This window comes from Vulpes vulpes, chromosome 3 (assembly GCF_048418805.1).
Source record: "Vulpes vulpes isolate BD-2025 chromosome 3, VulVul3, whole genome shotgun sequence".
In the NCBI taxonomy this organism is placed as follows: domain Eukaryota; kingdom Metazoa; phylum Chordata; class Mammalia; order Carnivora; family Canidae; genus Vulpes; species Vulpes vulpes.
Genome location: NC_132782.1, coordinates 88,065,637 through 88,089,486, shown reverse-complemented (window position 1 = coordinate 88,089,486; position 23,850 = coordinate 88,065,637). Strand labels below are relative to the sequence as shown.

The window sequence follows — 23,850 nt, the reverse complement described above, 5'->3', positions numbered from 1 at the left end:
CTGCAGCAGAGGAGTTAGGGTTCAGCTGTCTGTAGTGGTTAGAAATGGAGTCAAGATGCTAGAAACAAACCCAAAATACACACAGTGGAGGTGTGTTTTTATCTTTCTCCCATCAAGAGTGGGCCTTGGGCTGTACAGGGTGTTTGTGGCAGCTCCATGGCCACCAGAGAGTCAGGCTCCTTTTTGCTTTGCCACCTTTAGCGTTTGCCTCCTGGCTGCAAGCTGGCTACTGGAATGCCAGATGTCACGTGCACATTCTGGAAGGGGGAAGGCACAGGGTTATGCCTAGCGGCCAAGTTTGGAAGTTTGCTTTTATTTGGAGGACTTTCTTAGAAGCTTCATTTGCTGCTGACTTATGCTGACAGTTCATGGAGTATCTCTGTGCTGGAAAGCCTAGGAAGGTGCTCTTGTGGCTGGATGCATTTCTGCCTGTTGCTAAGAGAGGAAGGGGGAACAAATCATGGAGGGCAGCTGGCAGTTTCTGCCTTGCTCGCTCTCTACAGCGGCCCCTGCTGAGGTGTCAAACCCAGAGGATATGTATTTTCTATATACGAAATCCTATGACCTTCTGGCTTATGGCTGCATTGGAATTGCCCAGGGAAGAATGAGCGGAAACCAGGCCCAAGGGTCCTCCACTTGCCATTTGTTTGGGCACCAGCTGGGTGTGCTTGTTGCCACCGGGGGCCCCTCTCAACGAGCCTGGGGTGCCCCATGGCTGCGAGGGCCATGGGTTGACAAAGCCTGTAGGACTAAACTAGCCCTTGAAGCTGAAAAGAGAACCCTGTAAACGCTTGTCTATTAGAGGTGAAGAGAAAACTCATAAAATTAATAATTTGTCAGCCTAATTTGGAAAATTATTGGGATGTTTATGCACATAATTCTGGAGTCTGTCAGGACAGCACAGGAGCAGCAGGAAACACCCAGCTTTGGGAAGAATAAAGCTTCCGGCCAGCCCGCCTGATTCTTCCTCCTCCCTCCAGCCAAGCGGCAAGCCTGATCCATCAGGGGAAATGAGATGTAATTTGTCCTGACTTTAATAAGCTCTTCGGATTTAGCTCCTCTTGAGAAAGCATCAGAATGCCAGAGAGAGCTGGTGCCGCTCCCACCACCATGACATGGTGGAGGGTCACTCTCAAAGAGAGCTCACAGATGTCACAGCCTTGGCCGTGGGGACAGAGCCAGGCGCCCACAGGCAGCAGACCTGGGGACACGGGCAGGCATTAGCCCCTGGCGGGGAACAGGTGGCCTGCCTGCTGCTGGGCACACAGGCTTGCTCTTGAGTATACTGACTTCCCAGAAGCTCCCAAAGGAATATGAGCAAGTCATCTGTACCTTGAGTTCAACAGGATGTGCTATCGATTCCCAAAGTAATTTGAACCTACTATTCACCTGTCACATAGCCCATTTTTCTCTTCAATCCAATTTATTATTGAGAGCTATTAAAAATGCCTGGTTCGTCTACTTTGGTTCTTCGCTAATGCCTTGGACATGTGGGGATTATGCAATATAAACTTTCTCACTCCCCCTGCTCTTCACACACACACACACACACACACACACACACACACACACACCATCCACCATTCTTGTCCACCAGTCCCACTGAAGAGGTTTTCCTAGCAGGGCGTCCATGACCTCTTCTGCTCTAGGTGTTTTCAGATGCAACATAATTAACCTACAAATGGAGCAGCAAAACCCTAATGCAGTCCCAGCCCCATGCACTTTACAGTGGATAAGAGGACAAGTCTCTCCTGTAACAGGAACTGCAGCCTAAAATCCAGCACACATGGAGCCCGCTCGTCACATTTCCATCATGATTACCCAAGATGAAATGGAAAATAACTTAAATTGACTCTTGAATTTCTTTCAGAATGCTCTGGAAATCAATATGCTTTCCGTAGCAAGTGGAAAAAGCCATAGCGTGTAAGTTCTGCATAACTAAACGTCTTGTATAATTACAGGCATTTTTCTTACTGCCAATGTCGACTTCAGCAACTTTCCTATCATTTAGTAGGAGAAGCAGAGCCCTGTAGTCAGTTGAAGCAATGAGTGGTCCAAATCCAACACCAATGCAGTGTTTGGCTCCCAAATTCGGGTTTTGTTAAAAACAGTTCAGCTCCCCTCAAAAGCCCTGTGCAGACACAGGTGATTGTGAGGTTCTCAGTGAGCCTGAGCATGGACTCCTGCTGGAGTGTGCAGGGTGACACCCAGATCCTAAAATACACAAGCTTCTTTCTGTTTCTTAACTGTGTTCACAAAGATGCAGATGTTAGTTTTTTCTATAAAGGGTCCAAAGACAAATTATACTATAAATCATCATTTTGAACACACCAAGGTTTTAATTTTTTCTGGTTTATTTCTTTATCATTTTTCTTCCTGTAACAGGTATTTTTGTGCTATAATGATTTATCCCAGTTTCAGAACATTACCTTCTAATAAAAGAGAAATATTTCATATTTAAAGAGAAATGGAAAAAACATTTGGTTATCCACATTTCTAAAACATTAGTAAAAGCTCCTAAATGTTCACTTGGGCTTTGAAAGGTTTCCTAAAGTAAGGGTTATAAATGAACACTCTGTTTGCAAGCTCCATTCGTGTCTCCTCTTGGGAAATTCTCAATGTGGCATAAATGGCATTGCACAAAAGATTTGTTTCTCAATCCTTAAGACTTTCTAGACCTCAGGCTGTGCCTACAGAATAGGATAATGTTGCAGATTCTCCCAGAATCACCTACATTAAGTATGAACTGAACAAAATGATGTGGGGTGTTCCATCAGGAATGGGTTTCATTCAGTCTTTTAGAATTTTCAGGAAAGGAAAGGAAAGAATAGGAAACTGGCATTTTGGAGGAAGCCACTCTATGCCAGTTTTTGTTGTCCTCTGCTGCTCATGTATAAGACATGCCTCACCTTGGTCACCGCCTCCCCCCGCGACAGCCGTGAGAGAGAGAAGCCAGCATTGCTGTTCCTATTTCACAGAGAAAAATGGCAGCTCCGAGAGGTAACTAACTTGCCCAGAGTCGCATAGCTGGAAAATGCTACAAATGGTGCTTTTTTCATTCTGCGTGTATCAAACATGGACCGAAATTACTTCCAGGTTTCCAGTGCAGGTTGAATATAGAATAGAAAGGAAGTGAGATCTTATCTTACTTGTGTTCACGTGGCAGGTGGATTTGCAATAGTTTGTGGACATTTTGGATTGCAGTCTACAATAGGAAATCTATTTGATATGGAGACCCAGTACACAAACATGCACACACAAACACAGAAGCACACACATACACACACAAATTCACATGTACACACAAACACATGTACACACACATACACACAGCTGAAACAAAAGATTAATGGAACAGTAGTCACCTTTACACACTGTGTGATGTTCTTTGATATTTTCTCTTCTATTTCATTCTGTTTCATTCTCCCATTCTTTAACAAACGCTGGCTGTGACCACTAAATTGATTTCCTGGTCTGCTAATGCATTGGTGACCTGGAGTTTGAAGAACACTGAATTCAGGCAACACAGGGCATTTGATTCTGCTGATCTTTGCCTCCCTGTCAGAAGAGGCTCTCACTGGCCTGTAGGGCGCATCAGGGTCCCTGAGGGTGACGAAGGAAATCAATGATAAAAGACCAAACACATGTCCGGGTGGGGGCATGAGTGGGGTGACCCGCCTGGGCTCAAGCTAAGATCTGGGGACTGGAAGAGGGTTCTAGTACCTGAATCTGTGCAGATGACCTCACAAGGGAGGAGGGCTTCCCAGGGTAAGACTTGCCTTCCAGCTATGGCTGGGAGACACAGGGAGAAATCAGACCAGTCTTAAACTGCGGTGGCCAGCATATTATTTGTCAGGTACAGACTGGTCTTCCCTACTAGCCTGGGAAATCTCCGAGGGTGGGGGCTGTGTCCAATTTGTCTGATTTGTATCTGTATCCCCAAATCCAAGCACAATGCCTGATACGTAAATAAACAAGGCATAAATAGATGTCTGATTAAAGACAGATGCTTCTTGTTTCTTATTCAGTTTCCAATGCTGTGCCAAGTTAATCTACATATTCAACCTGGTGCCCTCCCTCCCCCACTCCTGTTTCTTATCTCAGAAGTGCTAAGGAAAGCCCAGTGGCTGCTTGCTCTGCCCCATACATCCTACCTCCCTAGCCTGAAAACTGGTCGCACATGTTTTCGCCTCAATGCCTGGCAAAAAAAAAAATGGGGAAAATAAGTTCAGAAAGGGCCATGCAAAGCTTTTAAAGTATTAAGGTATTTTTTTATTCAGGCCATTAAAAAAAAGGCACTCAAGCTTACTTGTCCAAGATTTGTTATCCTAATAATGTGTTAGGAATGTTTAATGCGATGGGAACATTCAGGTGTATCAAAACTGCAAGAACCATAACAACACAAGAACTCATCCACAGCCTATAACGATCTGGAATTAACGATAACACCAGACACACAAATTGTAAAATATACATCCATGCAGCAATGCGTAGCCAGTAATTCTTCCAAATAATGAGCTTGCTTCTCCCCTATTTGAAAGGCATATACATTTAATTCTGTAGGATTGCCTGGAGAACTAGATGCTCATAGATGCCCATGAATCCCCACTAAGTTCCGGATAGACACTACAAGTCCTTAATATTTGAAATCATCTACTTTAAGGCTAATGAAAAACAATGTGCAGTTGTCGTGGAGACATAAAGACCCATGCGCCCTTGTGTAGCACATAGGCACCACTGGTCACTGCTGCCAGCCCGGCAGCAAGTGGGTCCAAGGGGAGGAGACCATTTCCCAGGCAAGGTGGGTCCCTAATGGCCCCATGCCATGCTGCTCATCAGCTGGGAAAACTGAAGGCACACTTGAGGGCCACGCAGGATGAACTGTTTCTACGGCAGCACACTGACTTTTCCGGTTTATCTGTAGCAGATAAGGCGGTGCTACTTTAATAGATAAAAATTGTGTCAGGTGAAGCACCATAATTTCATTCCATGCTAGGTTCAGCTAATTTTGCAGCATGGTCAGGGGCTGCCTGGCACTTTTAGCTTGGGTTTGCACCAGTCTGACAGAGGGTAAGAAGCAGGGTACAGAAGACAATCATTGTCCTACCAGAGAGACCTGGACACCCATGGCCCCTGTCCCAGGAGATCCCACGAATTTCTATGCTGGCACTTCCTAGTGTCATGTCCTTCGTTGTATCTGACATGTTGTGAATCTCCACAATGTCAGATAGCTCTGTGGTCAGCACAGCTTTCTTTAGATTAACAATTCCTGTAAACCGATTCTACCATATATGTAGATTGGGTCACAGATGAATTGTGATGATAGACTAGAATTTACTCAAGGGTGTTGCACATAAGCTTTACATAATTTGCATAATATTGTTTGAGCGCTTGCCTGAGACCTACTCTGTCAGCCGCAGAGAATGGTCCAGGAAAAGTGTTCACCCGGCATAATCTCAGATTCTATGTATGGGTTGTTAACAGCAACACACATTCCTGGTAGAAAAGGTGTAAAAGAGGCTTGTGAGCTCAAGTGGGGTTTTCCTGCCAACCCATTAACCAGGTTCTAGATGGAATGAAAGTGATAACCGTGGGAAGGATGGGGGCAGGAAGGGAAAGAGAAAATAAGCAGAAATGATGCCATAGAGCAGTCGTTCTCAAAGTCTGGTCCCTGGACCAGCAGCACCTGCTTGACTTGTTAGAGATGCCAATTCTCAGGTCACCTCAGATCCAGTGGGTCAGAAAGTCTGGGGGATAGGGTCTATGATTCGTGGTTCTACGAGCCCCCCCCCGCCGAGATGATTCTTTTCTTATTTTTTTATTTTTTTAAAGATTTTATTTATTTATTCATGAGAGACACACACAGAGAGATATATATAGAGAGAGGCAGAGACACAGACAGAGGGAGACGCAGGCTCCATGCAGGGAGCCTGTTGTGGGACTCGATCCTGGGACTCCAGGATCATGACCTGAGCCAAAGTCAGACGCTCAACCACTGAGCCACTGAGGCATCCCTGATTCTTTTTTTTTTAAAGATTTATTTATTTATTCATGAGAGAGGCAGAGAGAGAGAGGCAGAGACCTAGGCAGAGGGAGAAGCAGGCTCCTTGCAGGAAGCCCAATGAGGGACTTGATCCCGGATCCTGGGATCATGCCCTGAGCTGAAGGCAGATGCTCAACTGCTGAGCCACCTAGGCATCTCTGCCCCCCACCCCCCAGATGATTCTGATGACTCTAATCTGAGACCACTCCCCAAGGGGTTGGTGGGTGGTACCAAGGAGTCGAAACCACCAACCCTAACAGCTTCTTCTCCATATTTATGTCTCTGGCATTTTCAAAGGGGGATCATGCCCAAGGAGGGTCAGGACCATATGCTAAAGAAAAGCAGTAATCTCTGTGAGCCAAGGCATGTGTGCTGGGGAATGTAGAAATATAGTGTCTTTAAGGAGCAGCTACAGCTGTGTCTCTAGAAACTCTGATGACTGGATAGGAGGCTAGAGTCTTCCCTAAGATAAAGGTCATGACTTGGAAAAGAAAGGAAGATCCACGCAGTGGTCAATGGCTCCTCAGAAGGAGTGAGTTGTATGGACCAAGGTTGTCACTGAGGATAACATGGATGTTTGGAGAAGACCAGGATCTCAGAATAGCTTCTTTTCCACATTATGTCTCCAGCATTTTCGAAGAAAGTAAGACTACAAGGGCCCCACTTATTTCAAGCCCAGTAGCCTGGTCATATTTCAGGAACCTTTCGCTTGTCATTTTGATCTGTCAAGGTTAATGGGATTTGTGTTAGAACAATAGGCTTCTGACAAGGGATAGGTGTCATCCCAAAGGATAGGAAGAACATCTTCAACAGAAACTGGTGAGAAATTATGGCCAGAGAAGAAATGCATGCCCAAAACTGTAAAAACACTCGCTAGAGGGCCAGACTGTGGCTTCCACCTCAAGGGCAGAGGAGTAGAGAAACATGGCTCTGTAATTCTCAGGAAGCAGTCACTAGGACTCACCTTTCGTCTTTCAGAATTAGCCATATCCTACCAACCTCTTTTCCTTTTGGAGGAGGGCAACTGACTTAATAGATCCAAATACCATAGTCATTTCCACTCATTCATTCATTTTTTAAAGATTTTATGTATTTATTCATGAGAGACATTGAGAGAAGCAGAGACATAGGCAGAGGGAGAAGCAGGCTTCTGACAGGGAGCCCCATGCAGGACTTGATCCCCAGACCTGGGATCATGCCCTGAGCCAAAGGCAAACTCCCAAACACTGAGCCATCCAGGCATCCCTCATTCATTCATTTATTAATTCAGTAGATAAGTGCCCTTGTGGCTAAGGTGGGGAAATATGGATTGGATGATGAAAATAATTAGATGTGTTCCTAGGGCTCAGCTTTGCCCATAGAGTACAATTTACCTGACTCACAGGTGTAAAACCCATCATTCTTCTGGCTCTTCTAGGCCAGCACTTCTGTCAGAGACTTGGAGAGAACAGAGATATGGCATGCCTATCATATATTCAGGTGTCACAGCTGAGGTAATTCATGTATTCTCTCTCAGCTCAGAAATAAAAAATAAATTGCTTTCTTAGATTGATGGTTGAAATCAAGTTGGGACATAGAAGCCAAATACTACATTTACGCACAAACACACCAATCATGTGACCATGGGATGGAGAGATAGGACTTGCCAACTGTCACCATAGAAAGACTGGGGGAAAGGTGAGTCACCCAAGGAGAACTACGACTATAATCTTAATCTCTCTGTGTAGATCACACATTTCCAAATCAAGGCAGATCACAATACCATGGAATCGTATCTTGGCTGGCTGTCTCTTGGAGCACTGAGCTCAGTTCCAGGTGCCTTGCCCTGAGGGATGATAAGAAAACCAAGGCTTTTCAGAGGAAGACAGCCAGTACACAGTGGGCAGTGCTCCCTAAATCCTGCCGTATGGGAAACAAAGAGAAACAGGATGTTTGTTTAGCCGGTAGTAGTAAAGCCTAACTGGATATTGTTGTGATTTTCAAATAGTCCAGCAGCTTTATGTGCAAGGGACAGTTTACCTAGGAGACAGAAAGGGACCACTGGGCCCAAGTTGTGGAAGGCAAGATTTTAGCTGAGCATAAGGAAAAGCCCCTTTATCAGGCATAGCAGAGGTGCAAGATCTCCTAAAGAGCAGGGACGTTTGTCTGAGAAGCTGTGCCAACTGTAGCTAAGGGGCCACACATCTGGGTGCTGCAGGTGATCTCATGGCCTCGAGGGCCCTTGCATCTCCTTCTCCAGTCTATACAACTCGATCTGTACCCATCTGGGTGTCTTGTATGGCCCTGGCCTCTATGAAGCTTCACAGAGGAAGCATTCTGTATCGAAGATCTGGTGAGCATAATATAGGACAGAACCATGATGTTGAGTCAAATGCATGTATTGGAATCTGTGTCCATGCCTAGGTACAGACTCAGGCACATACTCAGCCAATAACTTTCCAACCACATTTTCACTTGGCAATTCCTACTTATACTTAAAGATTTGGCTCAGGAACTGTCTCTTCCATAGAGTCTACCTGAAGGAAATCTGTGTTGACCTTCCGAGTAGCACTTATTACATGGAATCACATATGTCTGCATATCCCACTAGACGCCAAGTTCCATGAAGACAGGGATTGCAAACCTATACTCACCACATAAACACAAAGAAAGGACCTGGTCTGATAATAGTACACATATGCACATATACACATGCATATGCACATAGACGTATACATACGCATGTGTACTTCTGTGTTAACATGCCCTTACCAGAGATAAAGCTGACATCTTTTTGTGTAAATGAGAATCTGAAGCCAAAATAAGAAGTCTTCCAGCACATTATACTAATCCTTGTATATTGAACTGGTGTGTTTTATTGTATCATCAGTTTGTGTGATCACATCACAGTGTTTCTAGAGAGGAAAGAATACATTGCAATATTGCCTATAGTAGGGAATCAAGAGATTGTATCAAAAAAGAGGACTTAGAGCTATGTAAATACTTTAGTGTGTGTGTGTGTGTGTGTGTGTGTAAATATTAGAACAAAAATACAAACATTCCTAATTACCAAAATATATCAAAAAAGAAAACAGACCACACTGTGAATCATACACATGTGTACATATACACAGAGACATAGCAATAAGCATATGTATAATTATAATATGTATGTAACATATGTGTGTATACAATATACAGAACTGAATCCAAATTTATTGATTATATCAATAAATATAATGAAATTAATTAGCCTATAAAAAAAAGACTTCCAGATTGGCTGGCAAAGCAAAATCTAACTGGTACTATAAACACAAGATACCCAAAAGGAAGAGACTTAGAAAGGTAAAAAAGTAAAAAGATGTAGAAAAGATACACAGGCAAATACAAATAAAAGCAGGAGTCATAATCTTGATTTCTGGCCCCTAGATCCCATATATAAAAAAATCAAAAAAGAGAAAGGAGAGCATGTCATAATGCCAAAAGCTGCAGTTCACTGTGAAGTAGTAACATTCACTCATGAACCTAGGAATGTAGCAATGACCTGCATGAAGCAGAAACAGTAAGAGATGCAAAGAAAACAGAGACACTAATGAAAGGAGACTTTAACATGTCTCTCAGCCCAAGGCAGATGTAGACAAAAATGTAAAATCAGTCACAGTATAGATACCTAAATGACATGATAAATAAGGTAGAATTTATATATCAACTGTGAACTCTGACAAGAGAAAATACACCTCATTTTACAGGGAGACAGAGAACATTTATGAAAATCAAGTATGTCGTAGGCCACGAAAAATCCCAAATGATTTCAGAGAATGCAAAGATTGTATCAAAGAAGCCAAGTTACAAACTGGTGTTCCACTTTATGAATATTGATGCAAAAATGCAAAAATTATCAAGCAAAACTCAAACAGCATGTGAAAAAGTAGTAGATCATATGCAAGTGGGGTTTAATCCAAGAATGCAGTTTTGGCATTTGACAATATTCAACACCTCTCCATAGTAAAAAATATGTAATAAAATAGGAATTCATACATATTTACTCAGTATGATAAATGGCATATGTACCTCAGCCCCCATGTCTGTTTTCTCCATTCGCTTAATGTGGAGGCACTGCAGGTGCTCCTGCTAATGAGGAATGATGGGCTGCTCACAGTCTCCACCACCCTTGAATGTTGCAGGGAGACTGTTCACCAAAGCAAAGACAAGAGAAAGCAATCAGAGGCACCAGACCTGAAGAGGAAGTGCTAAAACTATCTCTACTTACAGACAATAAGATTTGATATCTGAAAACTAAAAGAGCCCATGGAGAAACTACTGTCAATGATAAGAGAATTTATCAAACTAGCCAGTTACAAAATCTGCATAAGGAAATGGGAGACTCCATGAGCACAAACAAAACACAGTTAGAAGTTATAATAGAGAGAAGGCCTCACTTCAATATAGCTGGATAACATTAAAAAAGAAAAGAGCGGAAAGAAATCTGGGGGTGAGCTCAACAAGATGTAGAAACTACACATATTTCTGAAAGTCATACAAATAGACACAAACAAATGGATAGTCTCATCGTGTTCTTGGGTGAGGAGACTTATCATCACAGTGATTGTGTGCTTCCTACTTTAATTTAGAAATGTCCCATGATCTCAACAAAAACAGTATCAGAATCTTTTTTCTAGCTAGAGAAGTTCATTTTTAAAGTTCATCCAGAAGAAATGAACAAGAATAGCCAGGAAAATCCTGAAAGGGAAAAGCAATGAGAGTGGACTAGTCCTTTAGGAATGAAAATATATTACCACGCTCTGTAATTAAAAGAGTGCAGTATTAATGCAGGAACAGAAGATGAATGGAAAGGAGCAGGAAATCCAGAAATGGACTCAATTACATGTGAAAACTTAGTACACAAAAACAGTGGCATCTCAAATGACTAACCAAAAACACAATTGTTGATAAGTAGTATTGAAGTAAGTGGATTACTCTATGGGAAAAGATGAAACTGGAGCCATTCTCCACACCAGATTCAACATTGCATTCCAAATGGGTCAGAGAGATCCATATTAAAAACAGGAACCCACAGAAGTACTAGAAGAAAACAGTGAATTCCATATAACCTGGAAGCAGGGAAAATTTCTCTATCATTTAAAATCTAGAAGCAATAAATGAAAAAAATTGATAAATTTCACTATATGTTTATATAGCTAAAATATTCTGTATGTCAAAAAAAGGTAAACAGCAGACAAATTATATCCCAGAGAAGTCGTTACTAACTGTATATTAAGCTGTCTATTAAGAGTTTTAAAATAGAGAAGTAGAAGACCAGTAAGCAAAAGAGAGAAGTCAAGAAATAAGAGAATTAACAGAAGTGAAAGTGGCCTTTAGCCACATGAGAAGGTGCTCACTTTTGCCAATAATAAGAGGAGCACAAAGGAAACTACACAGAGACACCATTTCTCACCTATCATTTTCGCAAAAATGTGAAAATCTGACAGTATTCTGTGATAAGACTTGAAACAGACACGCTTGCTCAGTGCTAGTGGGGAAACAACATGATACGAATACTGATAGGTCAATCAGCACACATCAGTGGATGCCGCAGTTAGTGGAAGGACATTTAATGAGGAACGGGTACCCGTAGTCTCCAAGCATCTCCTCCCAAAATGCATAGGAATTACAGAGGGACAGCGATAACTCTGCTGAGGAGAAACCTCAGGCAACAGGGGGTTCAAGTGAACCTCCCATGATGGGACAAAGCAAAATCGTGTGGCACAGAGAGGACTCTATGAAATAACAGAGCACCACCTCTGTGCTCCCCCTTCCTAAGAGGCATAGCTGGAACCTACCTGAGAAAAGACACCAGACACACACAAACCGAGTGACAATACACAGAAAATAATTAGCCTGTAATATCCTGAAATGCCTAGGCTGTGAAAGTCGAGCTAGGCTGTGAAAGTCGAGGAAGAATTGAGCAACAGCCCCAGGTGGAAGACCGAAGAGATGTGAAAAGTAAAAGCAGCACAGGATCTGGACCAGATTCTTACTACCATGGAGGGGAGGACCTTACAGGAGAAACAGGTGAAATTGTAGATAAGATGCAGTTCTGATGTTCTGGGTTCTGTGGCTGTATTGTGGTCAGGTGGTCTATGTCCTTTCTATGACTTACATGCCACAGATTCTGGGGACTGAGGGACTTACCTTGGTAGCTCACTATCAAACAGTTTGGGGCGGAAAGTCTTTCCATTACTTCAAATGCTTTGTAAGTTTTAAATATGTCAAAATGCAAATTATCTGTCTCATTTAAAAATATTGCTAATTCCTTTTCATGTTCTACCCCAAACTGGTAGAACTCCTGATGCCAATACCTGGCTAAACCGTCAACCCCCTGACTTGTAGGAACTTATTCCAATGAGACACTTGCAAACAAATGGAAAGATGGGAAGGCCCGTATGTGAGACTGTCCACCTCCATGGTAGGATGAGACTACCGAAAGGCCCTCACCAAGATCCTGGTGCAAGACTCTGGCTCATAAACCACTGTGCTGTGCTGCTTTCTAGGTTTTCCTAGAAATTCCATGGTATCCCTGCAGAGAAAGAAGAGAGCATAAGAGCAGAAATAGGGCTTCTTAGCAACTTTGAGACCATCTATCTATCTGTTTAAAAAACTAAATTAACTTACAAATATTTATAAAATACTAAAAAATTGAAGGTAAAATTCAAAGAAATGAATACAAGCATATATTAAATTGGTGGCATAACCAAACAGAAAGCGATTACTTCAAGTCACTTTAAACTATGATTACTTGACTATACATCCCTAACAGGATATACTCCAGGTATAAAAACAAAAACTGGGGGGCACCTGGGTGGCTCCGTCGGTTGAGCATCTGCCCTCAGGTCATGATCCTGGGGTCTCTCTCTCTCTCTCTCTCTCTCTCTCTCTCTCTCACACACACACACACACACACACACACAAATAAGTAAAATCTTTTTAAAAATGGGGAGAAAAAGTTCTGAGACTGTTTTCAGCAGTCACATGGTAATTATGGTGTTGGGTTTACATTTTAAGACTATTGCATGAGAGTTATGAGGTAAAGCAAAGAAGTATTATGTTGATGTTATTGGGAACTGAGATTTTTGTTGAAAGTTGAAACTTTGAGTTTGAATTAGCAGTATGATGATTTTGTCTTAAAAAAAAGAATTTAAAAAAAATAATAGAAATAGGAACTAATGCAGTAGCCCTGGGCTTCCCAGTAACCACACACACACACACACACACACACACACACACACACAAAACACAGGCATTCTTGGATAAGTAAACAGAGATTCCAGGTCAGGTATCCAGCAGGTAATATATAAGATGAGCCTGCAAGATCTTGACCTCTCGGAAAGCAAAGAAACTATTAAACATTAGGGACAGCTTGTCAAAAAGACTCATCCTCACCTGGAGAGACTCCCCCTACTTAAAGATGGGAAAATATGAAAATCAATAGCACTAATAATTGCAATGACGTGAAATGCTTCAAATACCTGTCAGTCCGTGGATTCATAACAGTATTTTTTTAAGCCTCATTGGTCACCTTTGGAGAATATAAGAGAAACTATTATATAATGAATTTGCATAAACCTTCCCAATCAGAACTCTCAAGATGTATTGTGAGATACTTGACCTTGATTGGTGAACATCATAGTTTTAATATCTGGTTTTATTCTTGATATGGCTCCATTCAGACTGCATGCAGACTTTTAACCTCTTCCAATACATGGAAGCTACCATTGACGAGAAAGTATTTGCACAAGTAGGTAGTCACATGTTAGAAGATTATTTATTACCTTTTCCCCAGTTAGGAGAAACTTCTTCCTTGCCATTAACCGGAATGCAGATAATTCAGCCTCTTTAAATAGCACTTTACGGGCATAATCTTTCTTTAGGTTAACAGCTCTTCCTTTCATTTCTTTGACAGATATAATGTTGAACGTTTTTTTTGAGTTGAGGTGAATGGATTGGATTCTGAGCAAATGTTTTTCATATCAAGTATTTCAAAATAATGAGTATTTCTATGGATCTACATAGATGTTGTTGCCAGTCTTGATATTTTCCCTTCAGAGTTCAAACAGTGACTCCTTTAGAATTATAAAATTGATCCTGTTATCTCCAGTGCACAGTTAACTCCATAACCAAGGTGAGTTTCTGCTTTGACCCCCGTATGTGTCAGGATGCTTCTACAAGGTTTCAACCATGTCCACTCAGGTGCTCAGAAGTGTCAGTTAATGGAGCCACTGTTGGTGCCAATAACTCATGCTTCCACAAATCTTCAACATGACTCCAAGTCACCAAAACTAATAGCAACAGTGATAATAACAGCGCTTTGTTTAGCTCACACACTTGGGACCCTTCTTTCTGACAGCCCATAGGCTTCCATCTGCAATTGAAATAGGAAACGGGTAGGGGGGCGCCTGGACGGCTCAGTCGGTTAAGCATCTGACTCTTGATTTCAGCTCAGGTCATGATTTCAGGGTCATGAGATTGAGCCCCACAGCTGGCTCCATGCTCAGTGGGGAATCTGCCTGAGGATTCTCTCTCTTGCCTCTCCCTCTCTCAGATAAATAAAGCTTAAAAAAACAAAAGAAATATGAAACAGCGAAGTTCCCACTTTTGAGTAATGCTATTAGAAGACTAACGGATGGCAGTTAGATGACCCAGAGACAAACTCGTTCAGATCATTAAATCAGCAAAGCCTCCATCATGGATGGATGATACTGATAGTTCTAACCTCACCTGACATGTAGCATTATCATCAAACCCTAAAAGACATCCTTTTGTCAAAAGGGAAGCCTTTTTTTTTTTTTTTTGGTCTTTCACAAAACAACAACAACAACAACAAAAAGGTGGGACTGTAGTGTCCTGGATTTTAGTAGATTTACCATCCCAATAGCATCATTTAATAAAGAGTTCAAGGCCACAGGCCACCTCTTACAGATAATGTCTCTGTGAATAAAACAATGAATTTCTTGAATCTGAGGCTTTTCAGGTTGACTTTTGCAGTACAATCTTTATGCCTTCCTGTTAGCTTTGGTATATAAAACTTATAAATGTGTACTTTGACACCTTACTTATTCCCAATATCCATTTAGCTTTTTGCCCGTATCATCCTTCCTAGCATGTCTGGTATGTGGTATACTGCGGTGCTGGTCCCGATCATTGCCTCTGGGCGGCCTGCCCATCCCCAGCACTGGCACAGGGTCTGCTCAGGGTTCACTGCTGTGACCCTTCTGGAACCTCCCACCTCCTCCCCCAGGTCAGCCTATGGTTGGTTAGTGGCTGGCTGCTTTGGGCATAGAAAAGCCCAGTCCCTTGGCCTCAGTTGAGGACAACTGGAAGGGATTAGCTGCCCTCTTCTGCACTGTCCTGGCTTCCTCACTTCCTTCTGGGTGTATCTACTAAGCACCCCAGTAAAGCTTATACAGGAAATGCCTCACAAACAGGACACTCAATCTAACACAGGTATATGATTTTACAACATAAGTAACACTCTTTGTTTTGAAGGAGTTAATCAGAAAGTTTTGCTTTAATAGTCTTCCAACTAAGTCTGTCCCTGGGTCATCTGACATGTCATCCACACACCTTCTACCATGTTATTCAGAAGCCGTACTATTTCCTATTTCCTATTTCCTGTGCTCCATTGGTCCCAAACATGTCTCTTACAGCTTCTACGCAGTCTTACAAGAGGAGTGATTCTGCAGCTACAAGGAGGAGTGTTGGTTTTAGTGCTCAACAGCAGGATGTTGTAACCAACTTCTCATACTCAATCTGATACAGTTGTAACCAAATTCATAAATACCCTTCCTTCCAATTTTGTAGCTGCATCCAGTTTCCCACTTCTAATCTTTTCTGGGTAAGATCAGCTATTGGGGGAAAGGTGCTGGCATGATCTGCCTGGCATCATCACTTCATCCAATTCCTTTCCCATCAGATATTGAATTTAGGCTAAAGGAGAAGATGATCTGAGCATGCAAATCTCAATTTCAGAGCATTGCCATGACATTCCCTGGGCAGAAAATTCTTTTACTATCTGACTTTTACTGCCTGATGATTCCCTTTAATTTTTTTTAAAGATTTTATTTACTTATTTATTTTTGAGAAAGAAAGCAAGCAAGCAAGCACAAGCAGGAAGAGGGACAGAGGCTGATCAGGGAGCCCAATGTGGGGCTCAATCCCAGGACCCTGAGATCATGACCTGAGCCAAGGGCAGACGCTTCACTGACTGAGCCACCCAGGCGCCCCAATGACTCCCTTTAATTAGAAAATTGTTCATTATGCTGGGGAAATATGTCTCTATAAATATAAAATGGTATTACTAATACAGACATAAATGATTTTAATATATATTTATATGATTAAATATAAAGTACATATAGTGGATTGTGGGCTTAGTGACTTCAGAAATCAGCTTTTCAGAGACTTGTGGCTGCATGCATTCTTAAGGATGTTTTCAAATGAGTTGAGTTGAAAAATCCAAGAAAAAAAAGCATGCAGTAGGCAATATTGACACATTCATTTCTATTTGATTAAAGAACTAAAATTCTGAAAGATTCATGACCTATAAATATTAATTATGTACTCTCTGATCCCAAATATTTCAAATAGTCAATTATTTGAAGCTGTAAAATGCTGCAGTCCTCTTTAATGAGTTGATTTATTTATGTAGCTTATTATTTTAAAACATTTTTAAATTTCTAAAACCAAGGATTCACTTTGAAATCCATCAAGGATCAGACCTTGCTGAATTTACATGACTAGCCAGGAAGAAAGAAAGGGAAGGAGGTAGAAGGGAATTTTTAAAAAGTCATTCATATTTTACTGAGGAACACCTAACACCAGGAAATAAGCATAATCACACACGCCCTCTATATGTGACCAGGCAAAAATACTAGCAAATTAATTGAAAAAAAAAAATTCCACGCACACTTAACAATAACTACAAAATTCACTGGTGATAAGCAGCTTGAACTACCGTAAAAGTGAACTTGAGAGGTTGGGTGAATGGGGATGTAGGGGAGAATGCTGTGGGCTGTGCTGCTCTGAGACCTCCCTGCAGATGCTCCTGAAAAATGTGTAATAATGGCTGGGTTCAGCAAGTGCATAGTAAAGTCATGTCTAGTTTTTGTTGTTGTTGTTTTAAGATTTCATTTGTTTATTTGAGACAGGCAGAGAGAGCGAGAGCTCAAGCACAGCGGGGAGCAGGGACAGAGAGAGGTAGAGGGGGAAGCAGACTCCCTGCTGAGCAGAGAGCCTGATGTGGGACTCGATTCTAGGACCCTGAGATCCTGACCTGAGCCAAAGGCAGCTGCTTAACCAACTAAGCCATCCAGGTGCCCCTAGTTTTATTTTTTTAATAGACTTTGTTTTTTAGAGCAGTTTTAAGTTCACCACAAAACTGAGCAAAAGGTGCAAAAGTTCCCCATGGACCGTGCACCCCCTACCCATCACAGCCTCCCCCACCATCACTATCCCCTACCAGAGTGGTGCATCTTTTATAGTTGTTGAACTACACCAATACATCAGTGTCACCCACAATCCGTAGTTTATATCAGGGTTCACTCTTGGTGCCATTAACTCTGTGGGTTTTGACAAAAGTGTGATGACATGCATCCACTGTGACATCATACACAATAGTTTGCCCTAAAAATCCTGTGCTTTGCCTACTCGTCCCTCCCCCCCCCCCCCCACAACCACTAATGGACTACCTCTGTAGTTTTGCTGTTTCCAGAATGTCCTCTAGTGAGAATCACACAGGATATAGCCTTTTTAGATTGGCATCTTTCACTTAGTAGTATGCAATGCACAGGTAAAGTTTTCAAATGTAATGCAATAGTTGTAAATTTTTCAGCAGCTGTGAACAGTGGTTGACCACTGTGGAGAATCGACAAGACATCATAAACTTTGGTGCTCCTCTGCCATGTGGTGCCTCTTGCTTGCCCATTCCAAGAAATCCCAGCTTCAGCCATTGCTTTATCCCGGCCACAGACTTTTCTGTAACAGATTAATTCCTGTTTCTAAAACTGCTCATGTGCTTTCTCCGTTCACCTGTGGTAGTTGTTAGGGGAGCATGGGTGCTAGGTGCTCACAACAGGGCTCCTTGTCCTTGGCTGTGAGAATCAAGACAGAGTTAAAGCTGTGTTGAATTTAAGACTGAGAGTACTAGGATCACTGTAGGGGGAATTATCTAGAAAAAAATGAATTTTCTTTTTGAGCAATGAAAACTACAAAAGAGCATAACACCTGTCACTTTAGCAGACCTCTTCAAGGTCTGCAGTTAGGGACAAGGGAAGAACTGCACTTTAAATGCTAATTATCTGGGGAGAAAATGTCCCTGGAGGCCTTATTGGGAGCAATGGGAGGCCACCGAGGCACTGAGATCTCTTGTGAAGACTGCAGAGAAGCCCTACCTGGGAGCAAGGCCAGAGCCTTTCCTCGCAAGAGGAGGGCTCCATAGCCCTCAATAATTAAGGCCTTTCAGCCTCTGTTGGAAACACTTTCGACAAGGATTTTCTGGCTGTAGCTCTTTCTTTCACTTTAGGGAATTTGTAATTCCATCATCCTTATATTCATGAGTCATTTCCGATGACAATAATTACGGTGACAAGAAGCCAAAGGATGGCTAGGACAACTGGTGATTTTTTTGGACAAAGCCCCAGGTGGGCAAGAGGAAGGACTCTGGGGCTCCAGAACCTCCTTCCTGGGACATTGGGATGGACTGTGCCTCTAGCTTCACGGGCTGTGATGCAGGGGTGCCGCAGGCAGAGCCACTCTGAACCTGGTGCTTTGATGTGACCCCAGCTGATGAGAAGGGAGGGCAGAATGAGGCTTCTGGGAGAAGCAGCCAACACGTCAGAGTCTCCTCCCAGGTGCCTCTGATACTTTTCTTCCCTCTCCCTGTTCCTCCTTCCTCGTCTCCCTCTTCATGTCTTCCCTTCTTTCAGTGGAGACAACCAGAGGTTTAAGACAACCACTGTCCTACAGCACCTCCTGGTGCTGTGGGGCTGGAGGGGAGGCCCCCAGTCTGAGGGTGGCCGGACTGGGCTGGAGGGCAGGACATGGATCCTCTCACATGTCGGGGCCATGGCAGGGAAGGCTCGAGGCTGGGCTCCCCCAGGATAGCCAAGGTGGTGTCAGGGTCCTGGACAGAGTATTTGCTGAGCCCGCATGCCAGGGTCCCAGGCACAGACATCACCTCATGGTGGGAGAAAAGTATCAAAAAACTTACAGCAGGTTTTTATTTTTAAGATTTTATTTATTTATTCATGAGAGACAGAGAGAGAGGCAGAAATATAAGCAGAAGGAGAAACAGGTTCCCTGCGGGGAGCCCAATATGGGACTTGATCCCCAGGATCCTGGTATCATGACTTGAGGCAAAGGCAGACGCTCAACCACTAAGCCACCCAGGTGCCCCCTTACAGCGGTTTTTAAAAGTCAGATTCCCTGTGATATAATTTACAGAAAATTATAGATTCCCCCTTTTTAAGGTACAGTTGTGTACGTTTCAATAAACACACATAGTCCACAATCACAACCGTGATCGAGACACAGACTATTTCCATCACCCGCAGAATCCCATGTGCTGCCCCTCTGTACTCCAGAGGGATTATATCTTCAGAGTGTATTTTTTCTGTTCTTTTATTTGTAAGTTCTTTATGTCTTCACCTTTAAAGTGAGATTCTTTTAGACACCACAAAGTCAGGTCTCGCTTCTCATCCGATGGCCTGTCTTTTGTTGGTATGTATGGACTGTTTACATTTTATGTGACTTGATAAAGTTAAAATCTGTAATCTAGACAATTGCTTTCTATTTGATCCCTCTCCTGTTTTCTCCTTTTCTGCTCCTTTTGCTTACCTGCTCTGGGATTAATTAGGTATTTTCATATTTACATCATTTTCCCCATGCTTGCCTTATTTTATATCTCTTTTCCAAACTCATTTAGTGATTGCTCCAGAGTTTATGACAGACATCCTTAATGAATCACAGTTTATCTTGAGGCATACCACATGCATAATGTAAGAATCTGGTCAGTGTGTCCTTCCAGAGCCTCCTTCCCAATTCTCATCTTGTCAGGACCACTCATTTCACTCGTACCCACACTACAGGTCCTGATGAAACACTACCTTTGTTGCTCTAAACAATCAGCTATATTTGAGAGTGAGTCAAAATAAGAAAATAAATCCATTCTATCTGACTTCATCTTAGCTGTTTCTGGAAATCACCATTTCTCTGCATACAACTAGGCCTGGTATCTGTCTGGTATCACGTTCCTCCAGGGTTTTTCACAGTGCTGGTGTGCTGGTAATGAATTCTCCCCATCAGCATCTCCCTGAAAACGCCTTTATGGTGCTTTCACAGGACAAGAACCCTGGGACCATAGATTTTCCCATCAGTACCTTAAACATATTACTCCATAGCTTCCTGGCTCACTTGGCTTCCAATGGGAAGGCCTTTGTAATTCCCTCCTTCATTTCTCTGTAGCACCGAACTTGTCTGGGTATCTGCAGCCTCCGAATGCTCTGTCCTACCCTGCCAGCCCGCATTCAGGTGCTGGCGATTCATTAGAAATTTTAGCTGAGTTTCCCCTACCTGGCTGCACAGTGTCCCCTGATCCTTCTCTGTCGCAGGTGAGCCAGCACTTGCACTCTCACCCCTCCAAGAGGCCCATCTTTTCTTAACATTTCAGATTCCCTGGTTGCCTTGTTGACCTTGGCCTTCCTCCAGGCTCAAGGAAATTTAAGATTTAGTAGTTAGTTCAGCTTCAGTACTGGGAAGTGACGTTCTTCCCAGCATTCTACATCCTCAGCACTGTGATCCCCCCTGGCCATTTTTATTTAGTTATTTTTAATCCGCAAATGCTGAGTGGGGAACCAGACCATTGGCCTGGCAGCCAGCATCAAGAGCAGCTGGGAAAAGAGTGTTACTTGAGGAGTACACTGAGGGGCTGGGGTGAATTTTATGTTTTTTTCACTTCTGCCTAATGAGATGAGCTTTTGGAGAAGAGAATAATGAGAGGCTTAGTAATCTTTAACAGTACCATGCTCTGTCCCCGTGTGTTCTGTGCCAAGAAACTGTTGTCTTTATGTCTTTACCTTGAGCCAGAGGATCCTTTTGGCTTCTGTGTCTTATCTTTGAAGCAAGCTCTGAAAGAACAGGACCTTCTTTTGCAGAAAGTTGGATGTCACAGCCAGTGGGCTCATCCCCTCCTTCGAGGCCAGTGAGGTTCTTGTCCTCCAGCAGCCAGTCATGGCTGCCTTTTTCAAAACCCTTTGGATTCCTGATGGTCTGCCGTGTACTTTATCAACCATTGTATTTGGCACATGAAGCAATGCCCAAAGCAACCTATCTACATCCTCAGCACAGCCGCCCCCATGTACCCCATGTCTAGTCATGCTCACTGTTTCCTCACAGTATGCCGGGGTTTTACAGTCCCAGGTCCTGCTCACTCTATTTCCCCAATGTAGAAGGCCTTTCTCAAGGCCTTCCCTCTTCAGACATTTCTGCCAGACCTAGTCTAGGTGCCTCCTGGCCAGAGCCTTCCATGCTTTCATAGGGCAGAGTTGGCTGCTCTGTCCTAGGTGTCTGCTGCTCCACAGAACAATGCACTTGTTTCAGTTGCATGAGTAGCCAACATGACTTCCTGGAAGGCAGGCCATTTGGTGTAGCTGGTCAATAACAGGAAGACCAATGGTGATCCCTGTAATAGACAAAGAGAAATTTAGTCTCCAGATGAATGAACAATCCATATGGGAGGGGATGCTTTTTTTCCCATATGAAGGATAAATGGGCTTGAAACATGGTGGTACCTAGGGGGGGAAGGGGTTTCTCGAAACCTTGCCTGGATCTCAAACACTGAGTCACTGAGAAATGAACCAGAGAAAGCTTTTATTAGCTTTTTATTTCGGGATTCCTGGGAAAGCCTCACCCGTGGAATGAGATGATCCAGTCCACTTTTACACCAACACCTTAAAGAATTCTCCAGCACAAGATGAGAAATAGCCCAGTTCTTTTTCTTTGTAATGCCACTATTAGCTTCCAGAAACATTCATCACACTTCCTTGTTCTCAATGCTGTAATGGCCTGTGAATCAGGAGTGGCAGTTAAGAGTTTCTTTTTCATCTCTTCTCCCTACCGTGCCTCCTACCGTTTGTTTTGCTGTCTTCCACGACTGCTTTGGAACAGTGCCTACTGCGCCCCCACAGAACGTGCAGATGGAAGCTGTGAATTCCACAACCATCCAGTTTCTCTGGAATCCCCCACCTCAGCAGTTCATCAACGGCATCAACCAGGGATATAAGGTACATGGACTTAGTTCAGAGCCCTGGGTGGCCGTCCTGGTATGTCATGGTCTTGTGACCAATGAGAAGGCTGCCCACTCCTCATTTCATAAGGAACCCACTGCATCAAGTTACAGAGTGTGTTGGCTTTGGTGCTAGTGGTTGGGCGGGGGGATGGGGGGGTCACCATTTATCCAAGCCCTTATCTGCTCTACTCGTTCAAAAACTCAAATTATTAGTTTTCAAGTGGATGGTTCATATGTAACAGAGCAATTTCTTTTGAGAAAAGCCATTTATTTTAAAATTAGCAGTGGAAAACCTGTCTCAATTGATTGGAATCAGCATTTGTATAAACCACTTCTTCCTGGAGAGAAGTCCTCTCAGAGGACCACAGACTTAGAACAAAGGGTGCTAGATGCAGTGAATAATATTTCTGTCAGGTAAAGATATTTATTCCCTCCCCGTCTCAAGTTCAGAGAGAGTTCTGTTTATAGAACCAAGACCAGTGAATTCAGGGCACTTACCTGGCTTGAATTAGATACCCAGATTCCCACTATATAATATCCAGATAACTTTCCTTAATGACCAGAATATGTTACCTTCATAGATGTATTTGGATGCAATTTCCAAAAGTGTAGTTCATTGTGCCTTTTAGATCATCTTCTGGTTAGACTTGGGATCCCGTCTTGGTTTTACCTACATCACAGTCACTAGTGTTCTGCAATAGCAGGTAAGCTCAGGGAAGACCTTTATGGAGAAAGGACTCTATCTAGTCTGCTTGAATTCTTGGTAATTTCAGATTCAGAGAGTATTATTTCCTTAGACACGTGGTTCACTTCTTTTTCCCGTTTGGATTCAACTTACAAAAACACTTTTTTGTTTTCACTAGAAAGGCAGATGTAGCTAGAAATTTGCCCTGCCTTTTCTTTTCCTTTTAGATTCCCCCAGAGGAATCTACACTCAGAAGCTTTTTTGAAAGAAAATCATATTGATCAACCAAGATGATTTTGCCTCCTTGACTTTCCTGTCAAGTCTTATTGGCAAGACTGGAGCATTCATTCAATGGCTCAGTGTCGGTTTGATCTATATAAATACGCTTTGTGTCCTGCAGCATGTCAACCTTCAGACCTAATTAACCCTGGAAATGTTTGGTATCAAAGGAATTAAAAGTCACACTCATACATAATGTTGCCCAAACATTAAAACAACTTCCCTTGGAATATGTTTGTATACTATATTTCTTTAAAATTATAATCGACTTCCTAAATTCTTTTCAGAAAACTAATGTGACATAAATCATAAATAATTAAGATTCATTCTCATTGAATCCCGGGCTTCTTTCTGAGGCAGAGTAGGTGCCTATCTGGAAAAAATATCTGTTTTCATGTTTTGTTGATATTTGTGTTTGTTTTATTGTACCGATTAAGTCAAGTAAAGATGGCATTGTCTTTATTGCATAGTGCTAAAAAAAAATGTATGCTCCACAACATCTTTAAGTGAAGAAAAAATGAAGGT

General features: G+C 42.6%; 1 protein-coding gene across 3 annotated transcripts in view; it reads left to right on the top strand.

Moving 5' to 3' along the window:
* Positions 1-23,850, top strand: part of SDK1 (sidekick cell adhesion molecule 1) — an 885,268-nt gene that overhangs the window by 705,160 nt on the left and 156,258 nt on the right. For all 3 annotated transcript variants that reach the window (XM_072753253.1, XM_072753252.1, XM_072753254.1), the window contains exon 18: positions 22,241-22,356. In XM_072753253.1, coding sequence (XP_072609354.1) covers positions 22,241-22,356 — 116 coding nt within the window. The remainder of the gene's footprint in view (positions 1-22,240; positions 22,357-23,850) is intronic.